The sequence below is a fragment of the Panthera onca genome, chromosome C1, assembly GCF_046562875.1.
Source record: "Panthera onca isolate mPanOnc1 chromosome C1, mPanOnc1 haplotype 2, whole genome shotgun sequence".
In the NCBI taxonomy this organism is placed as follows: Eukaryota; Metazoa; Chordata; class Mammalia; order Carnivora; family Felidae; genus Panthera; species Panthera onca.
In genome coordinates, this window is record NC_138346.1 from 32,830,028 (window position 1) to 32,856,164 (window position 26,137).

General features: G+C 37.0%; 1 protein-coding gene across 3 annotated transcripts in view; it reads right to left on the bottom strand.

Moving 5' to 3' along the window:
- Positions 1–26,137, bottom strand: part of CYP20A1 (cytochrome P450 family 20 subfamily A member 1) — a 79,571-nt gene that overhangs the window by 53,276 nt on the left and 158 nt on the right. The window contains exons 1-4 of one of the 3 annotated variants that reach the window (XM_060623018.3): positions 25,537–25,919; positions 18,851–18,900; positions 17,883–18,049; positions 15,212–15,354 (exon numbers count right to left, since the gene is read on the bottom strand). In XM_060623018.3, the coding sequence (XP_060479001.1) occupies positions 15,212–15,354; positions 17,883–18,049; positions 18,851–18,900; positions 25,537–25,548 (372 nt within the window). In that variant the 5' untranslated portion in view covers positions 25,549–25,919. Of the gene's footprint in view, positions 1–6,971; positions 7,071–15,211; positions 15,355–17,882; positions 18,050–18,850; positions 18,901–25,536; positions 25,920–26,137 lie in introns of those variants that run through there. The other 2 variants (XM_060623017.3, XM_060623019.3) reach the window with 2 other exon arrangements.

Sequence of the window (26,137 nt, forward strand, 5' to 3'; positions counted from 1 at the left end):
AAGCTGTAATCATCAAGACAGTATGGTATTGGCACAAAAACAGACACATAAACCAATGGAATAGAATAGAGAACACAGAATTGGACCCACAAATGTATGGCCAACTAATGTCTGACAAAGCAGGAAAGAGTATCCAATGGAAAAAAGACAGCCTCTTTAGCAAATGGTGCTGGGAGAATTGGACAGCGACATGCAGAAGAATGAAACTGGACAACTTTCTTACACCATACACAAAAATAAATTCAAAATGGATGAAAGACCTAAACGTTAGACATGAAATCATCAAAATCTTAAAGGAGAAAAGAGGCAGCAACTTCTTTGACCTCAGCTACAGCAACATCTTACTTGACATGTCTCCGAAGGCAAGGGAAACAAAAGCAAAAATGAACCACTGGGACCTCATGAAAATAAAAAGCTTCTGCACAGCAAGGGAAACAACAAAACTAAAAGGCAACTGACGGAATGGGAGAATATATTTGCAAATCACATATCAGATAAAGGGTTAGTATCAGAAATCTATAAAGAACTACCAAACTCAACACCCAAAAAACAAATAATCCAATGAAGAAATGGGCAGAAGACATGAATAGACACTTTACCAAAGAAGACATCCAGATGGCCAAGAGACATATGAAAAGATGCTCAACATCACTCATCATCAGGAAATATAAATCAAAACCACAATGAGATACCACCTCACACCGCTCTGAGTGGCTAAAATTCACAACTCAGGAAACTACAGACGTGGGAGAGGATGTGGAGAAAGGGAAACCCTCTTGCACTGTTGATGGGAATGGACACTGGTGCAGTCACTCTGGAAAAGAATGTAGAGGTTCCTCAAAAAATTAAAAATAGAATTATCCTATGACCCAGCAATTGCACTACCAAGTATTTATCCAAAGGATACAGGAATGGTGATTTGAAGGGGCACAGGCACCCCAATGTTTATAGCAGCACTATCAACAATAGCCAAATTATGGAAAGAGCCCAAAAGTCCATCAACTGATGAATGGATGAAGAAGATATATACACAATGAAATATTACTCAGTGATAAAGAAGAATGAAATCTTGCCATTTGCAACAACATGAATGGAACTGGAGAGTATTATGCTAAGCAAAATAGTCAGAGAAAGAAAGATATCATATGATTTCCCTCATATGTGGAATTTGAGAAACTTAACAGATGATCATAGGGGAAGGGAAGAAAAAGATAAAAACAGAGACGGAGGCAAACTGTAAGAGACTCTCAAATACAGAGAACTGAGGGTTGATGGGGATGGGGAAAATGTGTGATGGGCATTAAGAAGGGCACTTGTTGGGATGAACATTGGGTGTTAAATATAAGTGATGAATCTCCCGTAGCCAAGACTACGCGGTGTATTAACTAACCTGAGAATAAATTAAAAAAAAAAAAAAAAAGGAATCTGATTTCAAGAGTTCCCATTCACAGCTGTGCCCCTTAAAACAGAGTCTGGGTCTCAGTCCTTGGGGCATGGGCCCTCTGTCTCAGCCCTAGAATTGGTGACTGCTCCCTATACCTGCTATCCTATATTCTTTAGAGTTCTGTTTACTTCTGACGAGCCAATCTCTCATTACTGCAGTCCCATTATAGCTAATAATTCTTTATATTAAACTTTTCCTATTTAAATAATTGTGTGCTTTCTCTCTCCTGACTGGACCCACAATAATAAAGATCTTTAGGGGAGACTTAGTGGTTCAGTCAGGTAAGCTGACTCTTGATTTCGGCTTCGGTCATTGTCTCATGGTTCTTGAGTCTGAGCCCCATGTAGTGCTCTGCTCTAGCATTGTGAAGCCTGCTTGGGATTCTCTCCCCCTATCTCTGCTCTTCCCTACTCACACTGTCTCTTTCTCCCTCAAGAAATAAATAAATAAAAATCTTTAAAAAATAAAATAAAATAAAGACCATTAGAAACACTAATCAAGAATTGAATTGCGTAGGACAAGATATGGGGTTCACGAGTTCAAGCCTCATGTCAGGCTCTGTGCTGACAGCTCAGGGCCTGGAGCCTGCTTCAGATTCTGTGTCTCCCTTTCTCTCTCTGTCCCTCCCCCACTCAAGCTCTGTCTCTGTTTCAAAAATAAATGAACATTTGAAAAAAATTTTTTTTTAAAAAGAAACAAGAGAGGGGCGCCTGGGTGGCGCAGTCGGTTAAGCGTCTGACTTCAGCCAGGTCACGATCTCGCGGTCCGTGAGTTCGAGCCCCGTGTCAGGCTCTGGGCTGATGGCTCGGAGCCTGGAGCCTGTTTCCGATTCTGTGTCTCCCTCTCTCTCTGCCCCTCCCCCGTTCATGCTCTGTCTCTCTCTGTCCCAAAAATAAATAAAAAACGTTGAAAAAAAATTAAAAAAAAAAAAAAAAAGAAACAAGAGAGGGAAGGTACTACAGAGCCTAAGGACATTAAAAATATAACAGAATGTTTGGCAAGAAAACAAGAAAAGAAAGAAAAGGTAGTAGAAATGGAAAAGAAAACTGTCCATTGATCTCAAATACCAGGATAAACCATTAGAGTTAATAAGGAAATCTGGCAAGGTTAATGACTACAAGGTCAATATGCAAAAAAATCAGTTGTATGTATCAGCAAAAAAAGAAATTTAAAAACAGTACCATTTACGACAGCATCAAAGCCCCACTAAATATCTAGAAGTAACTTTAATAAAAGACATGACCTTTACACTGAAAAGTAAAAAAATATATATATTGAGAAAAACTAAAGACCAAAATAAGAGGAAGTGTACTCTTCCATGTTCATGGAGTAGAAGATTCCATAACACGTAAAGATAACTTTACATAAATCAAGTGACCTATACAATCACCTGGTTTATGATAAAGGTAACATTACAGTATAATAAAGAAAGGATGATCTTTTCAATAGGTTATGCTGGACCAACTGGATAACTGCCTAGAAAAATATGAATGTTAACTCCCTTCCTCATTATTTATACAATAAACACCAAATGTATTATAGATCTAAGTGTAAAAATTAAACAGTAAAAGCCTCAAAACAAAACTCAGACGAATATCTTCATAACATTAGGATAAACATTTTTTACTATGTTAACTAACCAAAATTTAAATAAAAGCTTGAAATTAAAAAAAAATTTCTTACATAGGACACAAAATGCAGTAACAAAAAAGGCAAAAGAATAATAAGTTGACTACACTAACATTAGTATCTGTTCATCAAAAGACAAGGTTAAGAGCATATAAAACCAAGCCACAGAGGAAGATAATTAATATTTCAATAAAGTTCTTAAACTTGGAAATTTTTAAGACCTCTTAAAAATTAAAAATAGAGAAGACCCCAAAGAAAAATGGTGAAAAGATTTTAAGTAACACTACCTCAAAGTTAACAAATGAAAAAAATGTTCAATTTTATTAGCTATCAGGAAAATACAAATTAAAATCACAATGAGAAACCTCTATACATCTAACAATACCAAGGAACAGTGAGGATGCAGAAAATGGAGAATGCTCATACTCTGCCATGAGACTGTAAGTGGTAAAACTACTCTGGAAAACTATTTGGAAGCATCTTCTAATGTATGAATTCATTTAATCCTTAATACTATGAGACAAGTAACCGTTATTACCCTCATTTTATAAATGAGGAAATGTATCACACAAAAAAGTAACATGCCCAAGGCTACACAACAAAAATCAAAGAATTCGTATTCCAACCTAGGTAGTGTGATGAAGAGTCCAAGCTGTCAACCATTATGCTTCTCTTTATATAAGTAAAAAAGGTAAGAACATATACTCTTAGACTAACCAATTATGTTCTTGTTGGGAAACTAAAATCAGAAGACAATTGGAACTTCAAAAATAGAAGGTGTTTTGAGATTAAGGGTCAGGATATAGGCCAAGAGTAGACTTAAGAGTAAGAGAAATAGAAAGTGGTAAAAAGTTTGCTGTCAGAAACTCAGTTTGAGACTGGTTCCAACATTTAACAAAAGGAATGCATTTACGTAGCATCACTATATTATTTAAAGACCCAGTACTTAACCATTAGACATAAACCTTCTTGAGGGTAGCTTTTTATACTGGTAATCAATCCTAGTACCTAGCAGTGTCTGGCAAATCTTAGATGCTCAATAAATATTTAGTGAATATAACCAACTCTCTTTTTCAAAATGACTGTCCTGTATCTACTACAAAGAATAAGTTATGTTTCTGACAAGACTAAGAGAACTCTCTCAGAAGTTAATAGATACTTCTTTAAATATTCAAGTCTGTCTTACTAGTAATATATGTCCCAACTATATGTAAATGTAACTAAATGTAAAGTCGTTGATCATCAGATCTTTCATTTCATAAAATTTGGCTTTTTACAAAGAACAGTTTTTTTTTAATTTTTCAAAAGACAAAAAACAAAAAACAGCTCTGATGAAAAATACTGAACAACACAGTAACCAGCAAGGAACATAATTCTTCCCAAATCAACTCCTGCATATTAGCCGTTTCCAGAAAAATAAAGGAAACCAAATATACAGTCCTAAAAAGTCCATAAATAAAAGGCTTTGTTCTTAGAATAAACTCAGTTTTGGTTTTAATTATTCAATGAATTATTAAGCTTTGTTCCTAATGAAAATTCAAATATTCAGACTATCCCTGATAGCTGAGTTCAGTTTTCCTGAATTGTATAAATCAATGAAAAGAAAGTAAAATAATATAAATGAAAATATAGAAATTAACTAAATCACCCTAAATTTAACCCAGATGGAGATACCTACTTACAACATTTTTGTACCTAGCTTTTTATATGCTTTTCTATGGGATGAATATCCATCTATAAATGTGCATACATGTGTGTATATAGATATACTTTGGAAAACATACTAATACTATACAAACTGTTTTGTATGCTGGTTTTTTCACCTACCATTATGTTATGGGTTGAATTGTATCCCCCCAAAAAAATCTTACAGTCCTAACCCACAGTACCTGTGGATGAGACCTTTTTTGGCAAGAGGCTCTCTACAGATGTGGAAGATGAGCACATTAGGGTGGATCTTGATACAATATGACTGCGTCCTTATAAAAAAAGGATACACACATGGAGACCTCCTTATAAACATGAAGGCAGAGAATGGAGTGATACATCTCACCAGACAAGGAACACCAAAGATTGCCAGCAAAACCAGAAACCAGGAAGAAACACAAGACAGATTCTCCCTCACAGTGCTCAGAAGGAGTCAACCCTGCTGACACCTTGATCTTGGATTTCTAGCCTCCAGAGCTGTGAGACAATATATTTCTGTTTTTTAAGCCATCAAGTTTGTGATACTTTGTTATGCCAGCCCAAACAAACACCATCTTAAAATAATCCCCATATATTAATAAATAAACGTCTGCCGTCTTTTTAATGTCTTTATTCTGATCCATTGTAAGGATTCACTATCATTTAAATAATCCTCTATTATTGGGCATTTAAGTATTTCCAATTTCTGCTATAATAAACAATGCTTCAGTAATCATCTTTGTACATACATCTATTTCCATTTGGCTTCCCTTACATATGAAATTTCTGAGTTAAATAGTAATCATTTTTTAAGCTTTTGATATATATAGCCATGCTGCCTTGCAGAAGCACTTATCAATTTATATTGTTATCAGCAATATCAAAGTACCCATTTCCCACACCTCTGATATAAGTAGGTATTGTCATTAAAAAAAAAGACCCTGTCAGCCTAACAGGTAAAAAATATCTCAACATGGCTTTAATTGGCTTATTTTGCTAATTACTGGTAGGGTTTAGACAAGCTTCAAATATTTAGAGGCCATTTAACATGTTTTCTTCAATGTACTCTATGTTCACATCTTTAGCCATTTTTCTTTTGGAGCTTATATTTCTTTAAATTTATTTTAATGTTTATTTATTTTTGAGAGAGAGAGAGAAAGTGAGGTAAAGTGCCCCTGGAGCTTATATTTCTAATAATGTATAAAAGATTTTATACGTAGTTGGTTTTTAAATGAAATCCGAGGGGGCACCTGGGTGGCTCAGCCAGTTGAATGTTTGACTTTGGCTCAGGTCATGATCTCTCAGTTTGTGGGCTTGAGCCCCACGTCCGGCTCTGTGCTGACAGGTTGAGACCCTGGTGCCAGCTTCAGATTCTGCGTTGCCTTCTCTCTCTCTGCCTCTCCCCCATTGGTGCTGTGTCTCTATCTCAAAAATAAACATTAAAAAAAAAAGGGGAATCCTGGGATCTTTCATTTAAATTAAATCCAGGGTGGGGCTCCTGTGTGGCTCAGTCAGTTGAGCATTGGCTCAAGTCATGATATCATGGTTCATGGGATCAAGCCCCACATCAGGCTCTGCACCAACAGCATGGAGCCTCCTTGGGATTCTCTCTCTCCCACTCTCTGTCTCCCTCGTTTGTACTCTCTCTCTCTCTCACTCAAAATAAATAAATAATCTTTAAAAAAAGAAAGTCTTTAGGTAATTATTGTGAAATTATTAGAATTTCAGAGAAGCAAATGATTTTCAATTCCACCTTGCATTAGGTTATTATTGTGACTGCAAACTTAAAAAAGATTTTTTAAAAAAGGGAAAAAAAAAAAAACCTAGCCAAGCAAAACTACATCCTAGGGTAGCAGAACAAGCTAGAGAAGAAATGTGCCAGACTGGAATGATATCCTGATCCTACTATTTACGAGCTATATGACCTTGGACTGGTTAATTTAACCGTTCTATGGTTCCTCATCTGTAAAAAGGGGTAAATAACAACACCTATTTATAAAATTGTTGTGAGGCTTAAATGAGTTCATACAATCCACTGGACCAACAAACTCAACAATTTTCACTATTAACTATTACTAAGCTGTCAATTAAGAAGATTCTGGATAATAGTCCTAAATTACAAATCCAGAAATAGTTATTAAATCAGAATTTTTCCCACAAGTGACAGGAGAATATGGGGTTTCAGCACAGAGAATAGAGAAGTTACACTCACAGAATTAAAGTGGAGGTTTACACACAGCCTTGGAGCAAGGATGGTCAGGACAGGAAGGAACCAGAAGTCAAAGGATGAGGTTTGAAAGGATTAGAGAAGAATCCGAACAAAGAACTCAGATCTGGACAAAAAAACAAAAACAAAAAAAGGCAAAAAGATTATTATGTGAATATAAAGTAACATTTATTTTGGGGGGGGAATAACTCTGGTAACAGCACTCTTCCCTCAAAGAAAAATATTGGTAAGGAAAAGGAAGATGTGCTGACAGCAGCACTCTCTAGTCATATTCTTCCTGATTAAACATTTAACTAGTATTTCTGATGACTAAGTAACTTGCTTGTACTACGGGATTGACAATATAAACTCAAAATATATTTCTCACATTTGGACCCAGTCTATGAACCAAAACTTAAAACTATGATGGCAAGAAACATGAAAATTTGGAAATAATTTTCCATCTTGATTTGCCTTTAATCAGGTAGGAGGAGAAAAATCTGGAATACAGAACAAAAGCAAAGAAGAAAGTTTGGGAAATAGAGCCTATGATAAAAGATTAAAAAGTTAGAATTACTTAGTTTGAAGCACAGAAGAAAGAATAATTAAGGCTTACAATAAATATTACTTTAAAAAAAAGGTATTTCTGTCACCACTGAAAGCAAAGCAAGGAGAAATGGGCAAAACTCCCTGGAGCTATACAATTAAATACGAAAAGATGTTGGTTACTGGCAAATGTTAGGTATTTAAACAGAACAGAAAAGAAGATTCTGACTTGTGAATGTTCAGAGAAAGGCAACCTAACTGCTTCCAGGGAGGACGATGAGGGATGACAAAACAGGCGTGACAACCCAAGTAGGAAGCCTAATAGGCCTTGAGAACATGATGTGAGCAAAGCTAATAAGGTTTGTTTGACACACCAAACAGGAATGATAACAATGAGAGGGTGGAGATTTGGTATATAAGTCTCCTGACGGGCCAGTAGAAATAGGAACTGGAAGGAGAGAGAATTATCAACATCCAGCCATGGATAAAGGCCTTGGTTCGTCTGTTTTTAGGAGGAAAACTGTGCAGAGGAGTCAATGTATTAATGCTTCCAGTAAACTCAGCAAGCCAGCCTCAAGTCTTTTTTTTTTTTTTCAGCCTCAAGTCTTAAAAAGAAAGTATTAGTTTCAAACAAAACTCTGATAATGAAAAAATGGCATTAAGTACTTATTAAATGTTATTTTTAAAAAGTAGTTAAGAGTCAATTATGCATCCTCTTAACAGCTTTCAGGTATTCTATAACTCAAAAAAGTTACAGAAGGGCTTATAATGTGCATTTAAGAACATTTTTAGGAGGAATGAACAAAGTAATAGAAGATGAGAAGGTAAAGAAAATAAAACTGACCCATGTGGGGGCACCTGGATGGCTCAGTCAGTTAAGCATCTGACTCTTGATTTTAGCTCAGGTCATGATCTCATGGTGGTTGTGAGATGGAGCCGTGCATCTCTCTTAAGATTCTCTCTCTCCCTCTGTCCCCCATCCCTCAGAAAAGAAAGAAAGAAAATCTACTTTTCAAACAAAAAAGAGAGCTATTTCTTGAGTAGTAGTTACTGTGTCCTAAGACCTGTAGTTGGGAATTTTAAATCATTATTTCACATCATCCTCACAGGAAATTTGTAATGTAGATGTTATTAAGATAAGGAAATGAAAGCTCAGAAAGGCCAAGTAACATACAAACCATCATGCAGATACTAAATGGTAGAAGCAAGATTCAAAGCTTCTTGCCCAAGCTTAATCTTCACACTGTAAGATAATCCTATTTCCAAGGAGCTACATCAAACATACAACAAAATAAATAACTACATTTTGAAGCACAAAGGTAAGAAAAAAGGAGATGGAAAACACAATCTAAGAAGGGAGAAAGATAAGAAAATCAATTTAATTTTGTCATGTCAGGTTGTTACTGTAGTTTAAAGAAGGTGCATGAAGAAGGGTACATAACTAAACTGGATACTAGAGTAGGAGTTGGCCAGGCAACATGAGAAGCCTATTTCTTAAGACAGAAGATGGGGCACCTGGGTGGCTAAGTCAGTTAAGCATCCGACTTCAGCTCAGGTCATGATCTCAGGGTTAGCGCATTGAGCCCTGCGTTGGGCTCTGTGCTGACAGCTCAGAGCCTGAAGCCTGCTTTGGATTTGTGTTTACCTCTTTCTCTCTGCCCTCCCCACTTGCACTCTGTCTCCCTCTCAAAAATAAACATTAAAAAAATACATATTTTTTTAAATAGAGAGATGAGTTTGACTCATAGAGAAAACAAAGGAGACAATGACTAAACTTTAAACTGGTCAGGTTTTGTTTTTTTTTTTTTTTTTGCTAAATTTTTTAGAAGTCTGGACACTTAACCAACTGAGCCACCCAGGTGCCCCTAACCTTGTTAGTTTTAATAAATGTTTACTAAGAGTCTATTCTACACCAAGAGCCAAGTATACAGACATAATTAATACAGAATAGTCCTTCCCTGCATAGAGCATACAGTTTAGGACACAGACATTCAAAGAATTACACAAAATGTAATTAACAAAATGGAAAGTGTTGTGAAGGAAAAGTACAGACTGTTATGACAGCATCTAAAAGGGGACAGTGGAATAATTAGAGATGGTTTCCCTGAGGAGTGACATTCAAACTAAGAGCTAAAAGATGAACTTGCATTTACTAGGTATGTGAGTAGTTAGAGGAGACAATCTAAGCGATGAGAACAGCATATACAGAGGCCTTGAGACAGGAGAGAACAAGGTATAAAACTAAAAGAAAACCAAAGTGGCTAGAGTATAAGCACAAATAAGAATGAGAAATGAGGGTGGAAAAGTAGGCAAGCTAAATCACAAATGGCCTTTAAAACTTACATTAAATATTCTGGAATTTGTCCCAAGAGCAAAGGGAAGCCAGTGGAGGTTTTTGATTAAGGAAATAATAAAATAAGAATTGCAGGGGCACGTGGGTGGCTCAGTTGGTTAAGTGTCCAACTTTGGCTCAGGTCATGATCTCATGGTTCACAAGCTCGAGCCTTGCGTTGGGCTCTGTGCTGCCAGCTCAGAGCCTGGAGCCTGCTTCAGATTCTGTGTCTCCCTCTCTCTCTGCCCCTCCCTCACTCACGCTCTGTGTCTCTCTTTCTCTCTCAAAAATAAATAAAAACAGGGGTGCCTGGGTGGCTCAGTCGGTTCAGTGTCTGACTTCGGCTCAGGTCATGATCTCATGGTCCATGGGTTCAAGCCCCACATCAGGCTCTGTGCTGACAGCTCGGAGCCTGGAGGCTGCTTCGGATTCTGTGTCTCCCTCTCTCTCTGCCTGTCCCCTGCTTGCACTATGTCTCTCTCTGTCAAAAATAAATAAACATTAAAAAAAATTAAAAATAAATAAATAAAAACATTTTTAAAAAATTAAACTAAGAATTGCATTTTGAAAATATCTATTCTCACAGGTTTTGAATCTCAAGTCCACAGACACAAAAGGGTCTCTACCTAGAATCCAGCAGTTCATGAAATTGAATGAAGGAGAAAAATCTTTATTTTTTACTCACCCCTGATTGAAATTTAGCATTTCTTTTAATTGTGAATATAGGTCCTTTGACTCTGTCATCGATACAAATTTCAAATATGTACACATCATATGACACTTATTACAAAACTCTCAAAATAATGGTTTTGTCCCTCATAATGCCATTACTTTAATATTATGGAAGTTTTGGGGCACCGGGGTGGTTCAGATGGTTAAGCATCCAACTCTTGATCTCAGCTCAGGTCTTGATCTCAAGGTTATGAGTTCAACCCCTGTATTGGGCTCCATGCCCCAATCCATCAGTTAGTTAATTTATGAAAGTTTTATACCCTATGATCCAGCAATCAAACTATTAGGTATTTAAAGAATACAAAAGTACTAATTCAAAAGGATACATGCACTTCGATGTTTAAAGTAGCATTATTTTTTGTTTTTAAAATTTTTTTAACGTTTATTATTTATTTTTGAGAGAGAGGGAGACAGGAGCGCAAGTGGGGAAGGGACAGAAAGAGAGGGAGACACAGAATCCAAAGCAGGCTCCAGGCTCTGAGCTGTCAGCACAGAGCCTGACACAGGGCTCAAACCGTGAGATCACGACCTGAGCCAAAGTCGGATGCTTAACTGACTAATCCACCCAGGCGGCCCTAAAGCAGCATTATTTACAATAGCCAAATTATGGAAATAGCTCATGTCCATCCATTGATAAATGAATAAAGAAGATGTGGTGTATATGTATACAACGGAATATTAATCACCCATAAAAAGAAGGAAATCTTTTGCATTGTTGTTGCCATTTGTAACAACATGGGTAGAGTGAGAGAGTATTATGATAAATAAGTCCGTCAGAAAAGACAGTATTTTCCATCAGAAAATACCATATGATTTCACTCATATGTGGAATTTAAAACACAAAACAAAGAAGCAAAGGGAGGGAAAAAAATGAGAGAGAGAGAGAGAGAGAGAGAGAGAGGCAAACCAAGAAACAGATTCAACTGTACAGAACAAACTGATGGTTACCAGAAGGGAGATAGGTGATGGGAATTAAGGAGTGCACTTGTGATTACTATCAGGTGATTTATGGAATTGCTGAATCATTATATTATACACCTGAAACTAATATAACACTAATGTTAACTGAAATTTAAATAAAAACTTAAAAAAAATAAAAAATTAAAATAGAATCCATTAAATGTAAAAACTTAATTAAAATTATGGAAGTTTTAGAAACATTGCTAGATCTTGTTATTTAATGAATTAATAATGATGTATAGAGGCACCTGGGTGGTTCAGTCGGTTGAGCATCCGATTTCGGCTCAGGTTATGCTCTCACATGAGAGTTTGAGCCCCGCATCAGGCTCACTGTTCTCAGCACAGAGGCTGCTTTGGATCCTCTGTCCCCCACTCTCTCTGCTCCTACCCCACTTGCGCTCTCAAAAATAAATAAAACGTTAAAAAAAATAATGAAGATGAGGTACATACATTAAAATATCACAAATTTTTAAAAAATAATATTCTTATTAGTATATCGTTTTCCCTTGTAGTTACACATATTTTTAAGTTTATTTATTTATCTTAAGAGAGAGAGAGAGCATAAAAGCAGGTGAGGGGCTGAGAGAAGGAGAGACAGAATCCCAAGCAGGCTCTGTGCCATCAGCACAGAGCCCCAATGTGGGGCTCAAACTCACGAACAAAGATCATGATCTGAGTCAAGATCAAGGGTCAGATGTCCAACTGAGAGCCACACAGACAGCCCTGTAGGTACACATTTTAAAATGTTATTCTCAGAAGGACTCCATAGGTTTCACTAAAGGTACAAGGGATATGTGTCATAAGAAGAGTTTAAGAATCCCTGCAGAGGATAGAAAACGAATTAGGGGAGAAGGGCAGAGAGAAGTTAAAAAAACAAGCAATCGAGGTAAGATTATGGAAGCTTAAACTAGGATGGTGGCAGTGCTGATTGAAAGAAGATCAATTTGAAAGATATTTGGAAGGTAAAATTGAGAGTAGACACTCTTTTCAAATGTAATTATCAAAGAATAATGTTATAAGTGCTTATAATAAAATGGAAATAAAAATGCAGAATCTAGGGGCACCTGGTTGACTCAGTCAGTAAAGCATGTGACTCTTGATCTTGGGGTTGTGAGTTTGGATGTAGAGATTACTTAAAAATAAAATCTTAAAAACAATTCAGAATCTAAAACTATCAATATAGTATGATGCTGATTAAATTTCTAATGTGTACAGAAAAAATAAAATGATAGAAAGCATTTTAAAATGTTGAACATGGTTATCAATGAGTAATGGATAGCATTAAAAATGTTTATTTTTTTCCTTAGGATTTCCTAAATTTTTCCATATTTTATAAAATGAATCAGAAAAAAGTAAACATAATTTTAGTTATTTTGGGGGAAATTCTAATGGCATGGAAAAACGTTTGTGATACATTTTAAGGTGAAAAGTATATAAAATTATACATACAGTATGATCTCAACCACACATACATCTATAGTGATATTATGAATGATTTATTTAAAGTTAATAATGCTTTCTGGGGCACCTGGGTGGCTCAGTCGGCTAAATGTCCAACTCTTGACTTCAGCTCAGCTCATGATCTCACTAATTTGTGAGTTTGAGCCCCACATCGGGCTCTGAGCTGATGGCACAGAGCCTGCTTGGGATCCTCTCTCTCTCTCTCTGCCGCTCCCCCACTTTCTCAAAATAAACATTATAAAAAAAATAATAATAAAGTTAATGTTTTCCGGGGTGGCTGGGTGGCTCAGTTGGTTGAGCATCCGACTTCAGCTCAGGCCATGATCTCATAGTCCGTGAGTTCCAGCCCCGGGTCAGACTCTGTGCTGACAGCTCAGAGCCTGGAGCCTTCTTTGGATTATGTGTCTCCCCCTCTCTCTGCCCCTCCCCGACTTGTGCTCTGTCTCTGTCTCTCTCTCAAAAATAAACATTAAAAAAAATAAAAAATAAAATGTTTTCTACAGCAACCATACGTTAATTTTATAAATTCCATTATTAAAATTTTTTTTAATATTTATTTATTTTTGAGAGAGACAGAATATGAGTGGGGGAGGGGCAAAGAGAGAGGGAGACAGAATCTGAGGCAGGCTCCAGGCTCTAATCTGTCAGCACAGAGCCCCATGCGGGGCTTGAACTCACAAACTGTGAGATCATGACCTGAGCCGAAGTCGGTCGCTCAACCAACTAAACCACCCAGGTGCCCCAATTCCATTGTTTTTAAAGAGCACAAATGGATGGATTAGTTTTGTACAGAAGAAAGGGTTCTTTAAGATTTAAAATGACAAGAAAGAACAAGATTGAGATGGATAGAGTTTGTTTGTGGGGAAATAGGATATTGAGGGAATTTACAGGTAAGGGACACTATGGTCTCAGCAAACCAGGAGGCAAAGACACCTACAGCAAGCAAAGGGATTTGTTAGCAATAGTAGAATAAGGGTGAAGGTTTGGAACAGTGCTATTGGGACACAGAGAACTGTCAGCACATAGGGCTCAGCTAAGGATCTTTAGGGACAAAAAGTAAATAGTATGGATTACTGTTGTTCTCAAACTTTGTAAATAAGTCATTTGTGGAACATCTTAAAAATGTCAGATCCCTAGGGGTGCCTGGGTGGCTCAGCTGGTTGTGTCCAACTTTGGCTCAGGTCACAATCTCACAGTTTGAGGGTTTGAGCCTCCATCGGGCTCTGTGCTAACAACTCAGAGCCTAGAGCCTGCTTCAGATTCTGTGTCTTCCTCTCTCTCTGCTCCTTCTCCACTCACACTCTCTCTCAAAAAATAAATAAACATTAAAAAAATTAAGGAGCGCCTGGGTGGCTCAGTTGGTTAAGCATCGGACGTTGGCTCAGGTATGATCTTGCAGTTTGTGAGTTTGAGTGAGCCCTGTGTTAGGTTCTGTGCTGACAGCTCAGAGCCTGGAGCCTGCTTCAGATTCTGTGTTTCCACTTCTATCTTCCCCTCCCCCACTCATGCGTGCTCTCTTTCTGTCTCAAAAATAAATAAACATTTAAAAAAATTAAAAAAAAAAAAACTGTTGGGGCTGCTGGGTGGCTCAGTCAGTTAAGCGTTTGATTGTGGCTCAGGTAGTGTTCTCACTGCTCATGAGTCTGAGCCCCACATTGGGCTCTGTGCTGACAGCTCGGAGCCTGGAGCCTGCTTCAGATTGTGTCTCCATCTTTCTGCCCCTCACCTGCCCATGCTCTCTCTCTGTCTCTCTCAAATATAAAATAAAACATCTAAAAAAATGCTTTAATAAGTAAATAAAATAAAAATAAATTTAAAAAATTGTTTAAAAAAAATGCCAGATCCCTCTGCAGTATGATTTAGTTTTGTCTATGCAGAGGCCCAGTAAATCTGCAGTTTTAACAAGAGAATGTGTTTTAAGTGAGCTTAGATCAGGTTTTGGGACTAGTTTAGAGTCTGGCCTGAACACAAAGGACAAATCTATTGACACAGAAAATTTGTTCAGGTTCTCTCCATTCCCATTATTCCAGCTTACACAGAAGAGTACAGGTGTGAAGATTATTTATTGTTGTTTGTTTTGTTTTAGAATTTCAGGAGAATAAAAATCAGCTTAGAAAGACAAGAAAAAAAGTAGCAAAGACAAGACACACTAATAGTCAAAAATATACTATCATCTGTATTAAAGAATTCTGGGCCACACTTCTCATCACCTTACCTTTAGCAGGAGAGCAAAATTACTCTGCAGAGAATTAGTCACACCGCTTTCATATAATTTTTTCCTCATGTGGTTTTCATTCACATTCCCACCATCAGATTGATACCTTAATAATGACTTAAGCATGGTTTCAAAAGGGTCCGCTGAAACAGACAAATTAAGCATTTCTGAGTCCAAGTGGGCAACAGAACTGAAAACAAAGAAAACAACTATAAAAACCTAGCACAAAACAAAGAGATCAAGGAGGTAGGGGACTGTAGCTAACAGCATGCCAACTTTTTTCCCAACTCCCTTCATTATCTTTCCTAAATATGAACAGTTCAAGAGGCAATAAAAACTGTTAAGAATACAATATCCTGACTGGCAATTACACTATAAATAATTAATACTTAACATAAATATTCTACCTACATGACAACAATATCTTTGATTTTTAAAAAAGCTCATTCCACTGGTTTTAAAGCAAAATTGTTATTGGTGTGTAAAGGTTAAGTATTACAGTTAAAATTATTTGGCTGAGTGCAGAAATTTCTTTTTTCTCTTTCATCCATTTTTTAAGTGTTTCTTTAATGACTATATTGTTTCATACAAAAAAAATACATTGTCATTGTAAACAATTAAAACAACAGTAACATACAAAAGAAAATTCATCTAAATTTCACCAGAGAGATAATGTTAAACATTTTTGAGACTGCATTTTTTTTTTTTTTTTGACAGAGAGAGAGAGAGGAGGGGCAGAGGGAGAGAGAATCCCAAGCAGGCTCTACGCTCAGCTCAGAGCCCCAAACAGGGTTCAATCTCATGACTGTGCTATCATGACCTGAGCCGAAGTCAAGAGTCGCTGCTCAACCAACTGAGCCACGCAGCTGCCCCAATAAGACTGCTTTTGTTTTGTTTTGTTTTTATAGCTGTTAACATTACTTAACAGAAGGAAACAGAAAAATGTCAGATTTTACAAATACAAACACTTCTTTCAGAGCACTTCTCCCAGTTCATTAGTATGATCACTTCAATGTTTACATGGTTCTCCTACTCCCCAATACACCATAAGCTCCACAGGAGCAGAGACCACGTCTGGTTTTACTCATCTCTGCATTTCCTGACAGAGCCATCCTTCCATGTTATGGAAAGCTTAGTGATTAAGAACACAAACTCAGGCCAGACTGCTTACCTTCAAGTCCCATTTCTATCACTAATAAGTTGTGTGATCTTGGGCCAATGACCTAACCTCTTTGCACCTCAGTTTTCTCTAATGTCTACTTCATAAGGTTGTTCTAAGGATTAAATGAGTTAATATCTGTAAATGGCTTATAATAGTATTGGCATATAGTAGGCCATATAGATATTTGGTAAACAAAATAAATCTACATCAGCATATTAAGGCCTGATTATATTTTTTCATTCAGCCACTAACATTTAACTTTGCTTCAAATTTTTATTGTAAATAATATTAATATGTCTTTTCTCATTATATGAATATCAACTTATGATAAATTCTTTATGATATTATTGCTAAATCAAAGATCCTGCCAACCCTCTCTCCCAAGTTTATAAAATATTTACATTCCATGTTTGCCTATTCCCTTAGCAACAATGCATTTTGCCAATATTTTTCATATCTTCCAAGTAAGATAGGTAAAACTTGTATTTGCATCCCACTAATTATTAGACAGGTTGAAATCTTCATTTATTTATTGGCCATTTTTATTTCCTCTTTTCTTAATTACCTTGTTTTTGCCCATTTTTCTATATCTCCATTTTATTTTTATTTTCTTACTAGTTTTTACTTATATATATGGATGGTAAATAGTTTCCCCATCTCTTTTAAACTTTTTCAGGGTGCCTTTTTATTTTACAGAAATATAGTAATCAACTACACATCATGGGTAGTAATCTGTGCTTTTTATTGTACTGAAGTTTCTCATTTTTATATAGATTTACATAAAAATTTAAGATAGTTTACCTATCTTGTGCTTGATGGCTCCTAGATCTCATGGTAAGAAAAGGTTTATCAACACCTATCCTCAATTTGATATTTAACCACGTTTTCTTCTAATACTTTTTAGGACTTTAAATTTTAATCATTTGGAATTTATTTTGCTATAAAGAGCAAGGCAGGGATGTAGATTTATTTTTTCCAAATAGCTAACCAGTTTTCCAAAACCGTTTATCACCTTTCCCCTTTATCATAAAATGCTCTCTTATCATGTATACTTGGTTTGTCTACCAGACTACCTACTCCATCAATCTGTCTAGTCTTATCATAATACAAGATTCTTTAAATTAATCTAGATTTATAGCACATTGCTCTATCAGATGGTATAAGTATTCCCCTCATGAATATTCTTTTCTAGATGCTTTCTGACTGCTCAAGTACCTTTACTATTCCAGATGCACCCTGGATCTATTTTTTTCAAAAAAATCCTGTTGGAATTTATATTGGGATTCTACTGTATATATCTATAAACTGAGGAGAAAAATAATCATTTTACAATACTGTAACTTCAGTGAGGTACTAATTATACAGACCTTAGCATAATGTCTGGCGTATAGTATAAAACATTCAACAAATGTTAGCTAGTCTTACCCATGAACAATGTGTGGCTCTTCATGTATAGATGTTTATTCGTAAAAGATAAGGATCAGATAATTAGAAAAAAAATAAACTTACATGTCTTATTGGGGTTGATATGCTGCTTCAGGACATCAACAGTGCCCAAACTAACCACAAGGCGCCTGCCAAACCAGAAAGAGACCACAGGCCCATATCCCTCATGCAAATTAACCAGGAACTCGTGCAAACTTCCACTCTTCACAATATCTGGAAGATTACCATCTCTGAGAAAAGAACAACATTTGAAAAAAATAACTTGGAAAAATAAGAAATTTAACTTGGAAGAATCAGAAAAACAATAACTGATACTGAATTAACTGTGTCAACAGATGAGAGCAGAGTTGAATGAAATGCATATTATTGCAAAATCTAAAACTTAATTAAATTTGACTCCTTACTTTCTGTAGTTATATTTAGATATGGATTTTTCTGATATTTTGAGAATTTGTAACAATTCAAACCAAGAAAAAAGCTACACAAGGAACATCTGACTTACACAATGGAAAATAACCCCATTTTTGCAACATCTCATTTTGAAATAGCAATGAACATCATCATAGGCTGATTTAAATCATCAGATCAGTTCTGGCATTTTTTTCTAATTTCCTTCTATCTTAATTATTGTTTTTTATTTTCAATACTCTGGCTAGAGAAAGTGAAAGCAATTAAAGTTTTGGTTTTTTTTTTTTCAGATTTTGTGTGTGTAACTTTTTATTTCTTATTTATTTTTTAAAGTAAACTCTACACCCGAAGTGAAGCTTGAACTCACAACCCTGAGATCAAGAGTTGGATGTTCTAATGAATAAGCCAGCCAGATACCTGAAAGCAATTAAAATTTTTGTTTATACAGCTCTCCTTTCTGTTCTTAACAAAGTTCAGGTTTAGGCCCAGAGATAAATTTAGAGTAAATAAAGGAATTAAATAAACTATGTAATTTACAAATATGGTTTAGTTTTGATACCAAAAATTAAATAAGAGTTAACTCTACTGAATTCCAAAAAATAATAACAATAATAACTACTCACTTTTCTTCAGTTGGAGTAATCCCTGGAATTCCTGCAGCTTGTCTAGAAGCCTTAAGGAGAAATTTTAAAATAGTTTAGTATAATGACTTAATGTATAACATATAACTTAATGTATAATCACATAACCCATAAGTCAGATGTTTTGCCAAGACATCTGCATGACTAAGTGATGGCTTTCCAATTTGGTTGAATATCAAGAATTCTTTCTGTATTAAAATACAAAAACTGGGTTCTTTGTATTTAAAAGAATAATCTTAATATGCTTCCTCTGTGTCAATTAAACTAACAAGTTTGAAAGTTTTAATATCCATTCTATATCAACTAATATATAACAAAGTACCTTTTTTGTTGTTGTTCTGAGTCTACGTATGGTCCCTTCTGGCTTGGCTTATAAAAAAAAATCAATGTCATGCTTACAAGAGTTTCATTCCTAAAACTGTTCTCTTTCTAGCCAAAGAATTTACCAAAATACAATATGATATTCATCTTTTGCTTTAATGTAGTCAGTTTTTAAATTATTTTAGAGAAAGCATGCACAAGTAGGGGAGAGGGGCAGAGGGAGAGAGAGAATCTTAAGCAGGTTCCATGCTCAGTGTAGAGCCTGACTTGGGGCTCAATCTCATGACTGCGAGATCATGACCTGAGCTGAAATTAAGAATTAGATGCTTAACTGACTGAGCCATTCAGACGGCCCAAATATAGTCATCATTGTCAGGGTCATACAGTCACTGAGGTGTGTGGCATACAAATAATAAAATAATTCATAGCAAATTGCTCAAGTAACAACCTCTAAAATGAACTGGGGAAAAGTATGTAAAATTTTAATATTTACAATTTTATACTGGGGTTACAGCTGCTATGTTTTGGGATCAATGTTATTTTTTTCTTAGTTTTTATCTTATGACAAGCATATTATTCTTTAATATGACTTTTTATAATTTTCTTTTGATGTGTATTCACTCTTGAGAGAGACAGAGTGTGTGTGGGGAGGGGCAGACAGAGAGAGAGACACAGAATCCAAAGCAGGCTCCAGGCTCCAAGCTGTCAGCACAGAGCCCGACGCGGGGCTCGAAGTCACAAACCATGAGATCATAACCTGAGCCGAAGTCAGATGCTTAACCGACTGAGCCACCTAGGCTCCCCAGCTTTTTATCATTTTTAAATAAACTAAATATTTATAGAAAAAATAACATGAAATATTTACTCCAGGATCAATTCTGAATTTTGTCAACAATTTTGATTAATATTAGTCAGCATTTATCTATCTAGCATTCTGCCCCCTTTCTTTTTCCTAATTAACATTACATAAGTAAATGAATAAATATTTCTTTACTTGAGCATTTATTGTTTTATATCTTAATTAAAAGAAGAGGTTTCCTTTTTTATTTTTAATTCTAATATAGTTAACATACAGTGTTATATTAGTTTCATGTGTACAACATAGTGATTCAACATACTTGAACATTTAAAGGCTAAACTATGTTCATCATGTAGTAGAAATTGCCTAGGGCACCTGGGTGGCTCAGTCAGTTAAGCATTCGTCTTCAGCTCAAGTCATGATCTTGCAGTTCCTGGGTGCAAGCCCCACATCAGGCTCTGAGCGGACAGCTCAGAGCCTGGAGCCTGCTTCAGATTCTGTATCTCCTTCTGTCTCTCTTCTCCTTCCCTGCTTGTGCACTCTCCCTGTCTCTCAAAAATAAATAAATAAACATTTTTAAAAACTAAAAAAACATTGAGGGCCACCTGAGTGGCTCAGTTGGTTAAGCGTCTGACTTTGGCTCAGGTCATGATCTCATAACTCATGAGTTCAAGCCCCGCATCGGGTTCTGTGCTGACAGCTCAGAGCCTGGAGCCTGCTTCGGATTCTGTGTCTCCCTCTCTCTCTGCCCCTCCCTCGCTCATGCTCTGTCTCTCTCTTCTTCAAAAATAAATAAACACTAAAAAAAATTTTTTTAATTGAATTTTAAAAAATTTTTAAAAAGGAAATTGCTTTATCATTTTCCTACTATACTGCTATAAAACATCTCGGCTATTTTTTTTTCTTTCTTTTGTTTTTTCATTAATATAAGTAGTGCTATAAAAATCTTTGTAAAACTTTACTTTTTTCCTCCTTTGGGGTATATATGCCAAAAGAGAAATACTAGATTGAACGGTACTAACTATAGAGTTTTTCAGTTTCTGCTAAATACTACAAGAATGCTATCTAGGTAATAGTATGCATAGTATGTGTCACTTGTATTTAGCTGATAACAATGAAATCTACAGTGTATAATTCTGTCCTACAGTCATCAATAATGGAAACTTTCAAGTTTAATATTTTAAATAGGGAGGAAATTAGAAAAAAGATAAACCCAGTGGTATAAAAAATCCTACTTTCAATTTCCTGGGATAAAATTATTAATCATAAAGCAAGCTTCTTGATTTCTCTTTAAACATGGTAGATCCATAACATTCATCAATTATCTGTTCCTTCTGAAATCCCACTAAATGAAAGTGAATAAGGAAGGAGAAAACAAAAATAAAGAGAAAGGGAGAGGAAATAACAGAATGAACAATTCAACAAATTTCTGAAAGTGTTAAGCTGTTGGAGAAGTGATTAATTGACATAGTTGAGAGGCCTCCTCTAGGAGTCTGCAGAGGAAGAAGGAGGATTCCTAAAAAAGCAATCAGATTTGCACTCAGTAACCAGAAAGCCTGGATAAGACATAAGGTAAGACACAGACTTAACCAATTCTTAAAAAGTTGGCATACAGATTCTTTATTCCTCTGATTACCATCCTTCTGGAAGTAAACCTCAAGATTCCAAATTCAGGAAAAACAGGCTGGCGGAGTGGTTGCACCTATAATTCTAAGGGAAAATATTCTATAATCTAATACGAAGCCAAACTATTATTCAAGTGTAAAGCTAGAACAGAACCTTTCAAATAAGCTAGGTTTCATAAAATGTATTTTCCATGCACACTTTCTTAGGAAGCTACTGTAAAATGATGCACTGCAGCATATATAGCAAGTGAAACAAGAAAGGATTGTGAGGCATGTAGGAAATAGGGTACATAACACAGGTGAAGAGAATACCCACAGTGATAGTAAAAGAACAAGAGCTAAACTGAAGGAGACTATAACCAGTACCAGCTGGGGAAGGAAGATGGATGGCTCCAAAATGTGTATCTTCATGCTGAAGAAAATGCAACTGATGTCTTTGAATATTTGGACACCTTCACAGAGTAGTGTTATGACAGAAATGTTGAATATTTGGAAAAAACTACTGAGACGCAGGGGTGAATAAACTCTAACGATGCGGAAATACTAAATACAATCCCTCTCCACTAACCTAATCCTGGCTTCCACAACTCCATCAGCAAACAGGAAGAGGTAGCATTAGAAGTCTGTGCATCCTCTGGATAAAATGGTTCCTATAGCAAATGCCACATTTCATCCGCAAAAATGAAGAGTGAACCTCAGAATGCCAGGTAAAATGCTCTCCCACTCTTTACTACATCCACATCTCCCAAATAGCTAAAATGATGAGAGGGATCCCAAAATTGGTATGCACCTGGACAAAACCCTACAAAACTTCAATCTCCCCATTTCACTGCCTCACCACTACCATTGGCCTTGAGACTATCCAGAGTGTTATTATGATCTTTTTCCTTACTTATATTAGACACCACACAAAGGCCAGGACTACCAACCTTAGGTCTTCTCTCATCCCCAGACTCCTATACCTACAGAAGTTTATCCTCTTTCCTTGACCCATCTCTCCCCTATTCAAGCCTCCACCCTATCTTAGCAACTCATTCCCATGGTCATACATTAGATTTTTTTTTTTTAAATTCTTAACGTTTATTTTTGATAGAGAGTGTGTGAATGGAGGAGAGGCAGAGAGAGAGAGGGAGACACAGAACCCGAAGCAGGCTCTAGGCTCTGAGCTGTCAGCAGAGCCCAACGCAGGGCTCGAACTCACAAACCACGAGATCATGCCCTGAACCAAAGCTGGACACTCAACCAACAGAGCCACCCAGGCGTCCCCATAAATTAGATTTTTACATGACCAAAAACTTCAACATCTCCAGAATTTTAACATTAAGCATCCAAATCTCCAAGCACCTCCTATCTTTCCTTCTCAACTATTTTTATTATCTTCACTCCAAAAACTATTTTTACCCCAAAAAGTACTTTTAACACACCCACTTACATATTCATTTTCTACTTTACTCAGCTTAGATTCCATGGTACGTCATTATAAACATTCCTTTGTCCTGTATCCTTTTGCCCTATATCCTGGTGTCCCAGCAAAACACCAATTCTAATTAAATCCAATATCTGACAAACTGTCCCTGAATCCACACAGCTGAAGAGAAACACAACCATGCTGACTAGTCTTATTTTAATTTCATGAACCTCCAGTGAACTGCCTGGAAATCACACACTTCCCTAGTCTATCATTCTGTAATCTTCTAGATGGCTCTTCTGCTCCTTTTCTTTCTTTAAATCCCCTATCCCCACCTGATAATCTTGCTACTTTTCCATTGAAAAAATGAAAGCAATCAGGAAATAACTTCCACACCATGACTATCATCTGCCTACATGTATGCCGATATATTCCACCTTCCCTCCTATTAAATTGTCTATGCTCCAAATGAAACATACCCCTCTTCCCTCCACACCATCTCTGCTATCAAGCTAGCACCAGATTTCACCAAAATTATTTTAACAGCTTCCTAACTACCCTGCCTACTTCTACCCTTACCCTAGGTCCACAAGTTTATTCTTAACATATCCGTCAAAATGATTTGCTTAAGATTTAACTAATAATATTAAATTTTTAACTCCCTTAAATTTAAAATGTCACTCTTCTGTTGAAACCCTCCAGTGGCCTACTTCAGAATGAATGCCAAGTCCATAAACTGGCCTACAACAAAAACCTGCCTTTCCTCCCCATCATTCTGATTTTATCTTTCTTACTCCACTCCAGCCACACTAGTCTTCTGTTTTCCTGGAACACATTAGGATGTTTCCCCCTGAAGATGTGCATATGCTATTCTCTTTGTCTGGAATGCTTTCTCAGATACTTGAATGGCTTGCTCCCTCCCTCATCTCCTTCAGGTCTCTCTTCCAATTTCTCCTTACCTCTTGGTCATCCTATTTTATTAATATTTTTAATTTTAAATTCCAGTATAGTTAATATACCGTGTTAGTTTCAGGTGTACAATATAGTGATTTAACACTTTCACACAACATGTGGGGCTCACCGTGACAAGTGCACTCTTTAAACCCCATCACCTATTTCATGCATCCTTCCACTACCTCTCCTCATAACCATCAGTTTGTTCTCTATAGTTAAGAGTCTGTTTCTTAGTTTGTCTCTTTTCCCCCCTTTGCTCATTTATTCTTTCTTAAATGCCAAAAATGAATGAAATCATAGGGTATTTGTCTTTCTCTGACTTATTTCACTTAGCATTATACTCTCTAGCTCTATCCATGTCACTACAAATGGCAAGATCTCATTCTTTTTTATGGTTGAATAATATTCCATTGTAAGTATACATCACATCTTCTTTATTCATCTATGGATGGACACTTGCACCACTTCCATAATTTGGCTGCTATAAATAATGCTCTATAGGGATGCATGTATCCCTTCGAATTAGAGTTTTTGCATTTTTTGTTACATACTCAGTAGTACAATTACTGGATTGTAGGATAGTTCTACTCAAGAAATAACAACTGTTAGCAAGGATGTAGAGAGAAAGAAATCCTCTTGCATTGTTGGTGGGAATGCAAATTGGTGCAGCCACTCTGGAATATTTTTCCTTAAAAAAACTGACCATCCTACCTTAAAATAACACTACCTGTTCCCAACTTTATTTTGCTCCATAATACTTAATACTAGTATTTTAGTGTTATTTGTTTATATTATCTGTTCCCCCTCACCAGAATATGAATTTTCTGCCTGGTTTGTTCACTGCTGTATAGCCAGTACATGGAACCATATTTGGCTGAAAGACTAAACAGTGCTCCTTCCTATAGACTAATCAAAGGGCAATCTCATTTAAAGATTATCAAAAATTCAAGATCTGGAGAGGCACCTGGGTGGCTCAGTTGTTGGAGGGTCCAACTTCGGCTCAGGTCACGATCTCATGGCTGGTGGGTTCGAGCCCTGCAACCAGCTCTGTGCTGACAGTTCAGAGCCTGGAGCCTGCTTCGGATTCTGTCTCCCTCTCTTCTCTCTCTCTCTCTCTCTCTCTCTGCCCTTCCCCCTCTCTGCCCTTCCCGGTGTGCTGTCTCTCCCTCTCAAAAATAAACACACATTTAAAAAATTAAAAAAAAAACAAAAAAACCTCAGGATCTGGAGTCATTAAACCTTTAGTTTCTAGATAAATAGGATACAGGACATTACAGGTTGTGTAGCTGCAATATTCCAATCTAATCCATTTACCATCTCTGAACATTTAAGGTGTTCCCTCATTATTATCAGTGAGGTTTTGGGGAGCTCAGCTACTTAACTTTTTCCACGAAAACACCACCGTGTTTTGTAAACAGGTTAAGAGATGATTGCTCATCTACTAGCTCCTTTCCCTCTCAGAATCACCCTCTGAGGCTGATAAAGGCAAGCAGGTAAGTCTAGTAGAACAAGATTCAGAGCTAACGCAAAGTCGCTACTTCAAGCTCAGGAACTAACCCACCACAACGCTCATTCCACAGCTCCTCCATTTGCTTCCGAGGCCCTGCGAAGAGCAAGACCGATCTGGGCCGTGAGGACTTTGGATTTCGTTAACAGACCGAAAGACTGATCGAAAGGCAGGGCACGAAGGAGGAAAAAAAAAAAAAAAAAAAAAAATCCAGGAGAATCCTCAGAAAAGGACAAAGGAGTGGAGCACTCTCGCACCCTCAAGTTTCCTCCCAGACACCCTGGAAAATGGAATTTGGGTTTGGCAGGATTACTGCCCAAAAGTCACCCCAAAGTACTGCTCACGCAGCCTATGACAGAGGCGTGGCAAGTGCCGGGAGCACGTAGGCAGAACCCAGAAGAACGGCCCTAAGCCCTCAGGCGGCAACGCGTCCTTGGCCGTGCGCGCCAGAGGGGTCCTCCAGCCGCCCGCTCCGCTCTTCTCCCAGCGCAGCCCGCGCGCACCCCGCGAGGCGTCACATGCCCGAGAGCTGCAGCTGCGCGATGCGGGAACGGGAACACAAGCGAGAGCGGGAGCCCTCCTCTCAGGCCCGCTCCCTGCGGCCCACTGCGCGCAGAGCGACGCGGATGCGGCAACAGAGGCTGGGGCGGCTGTC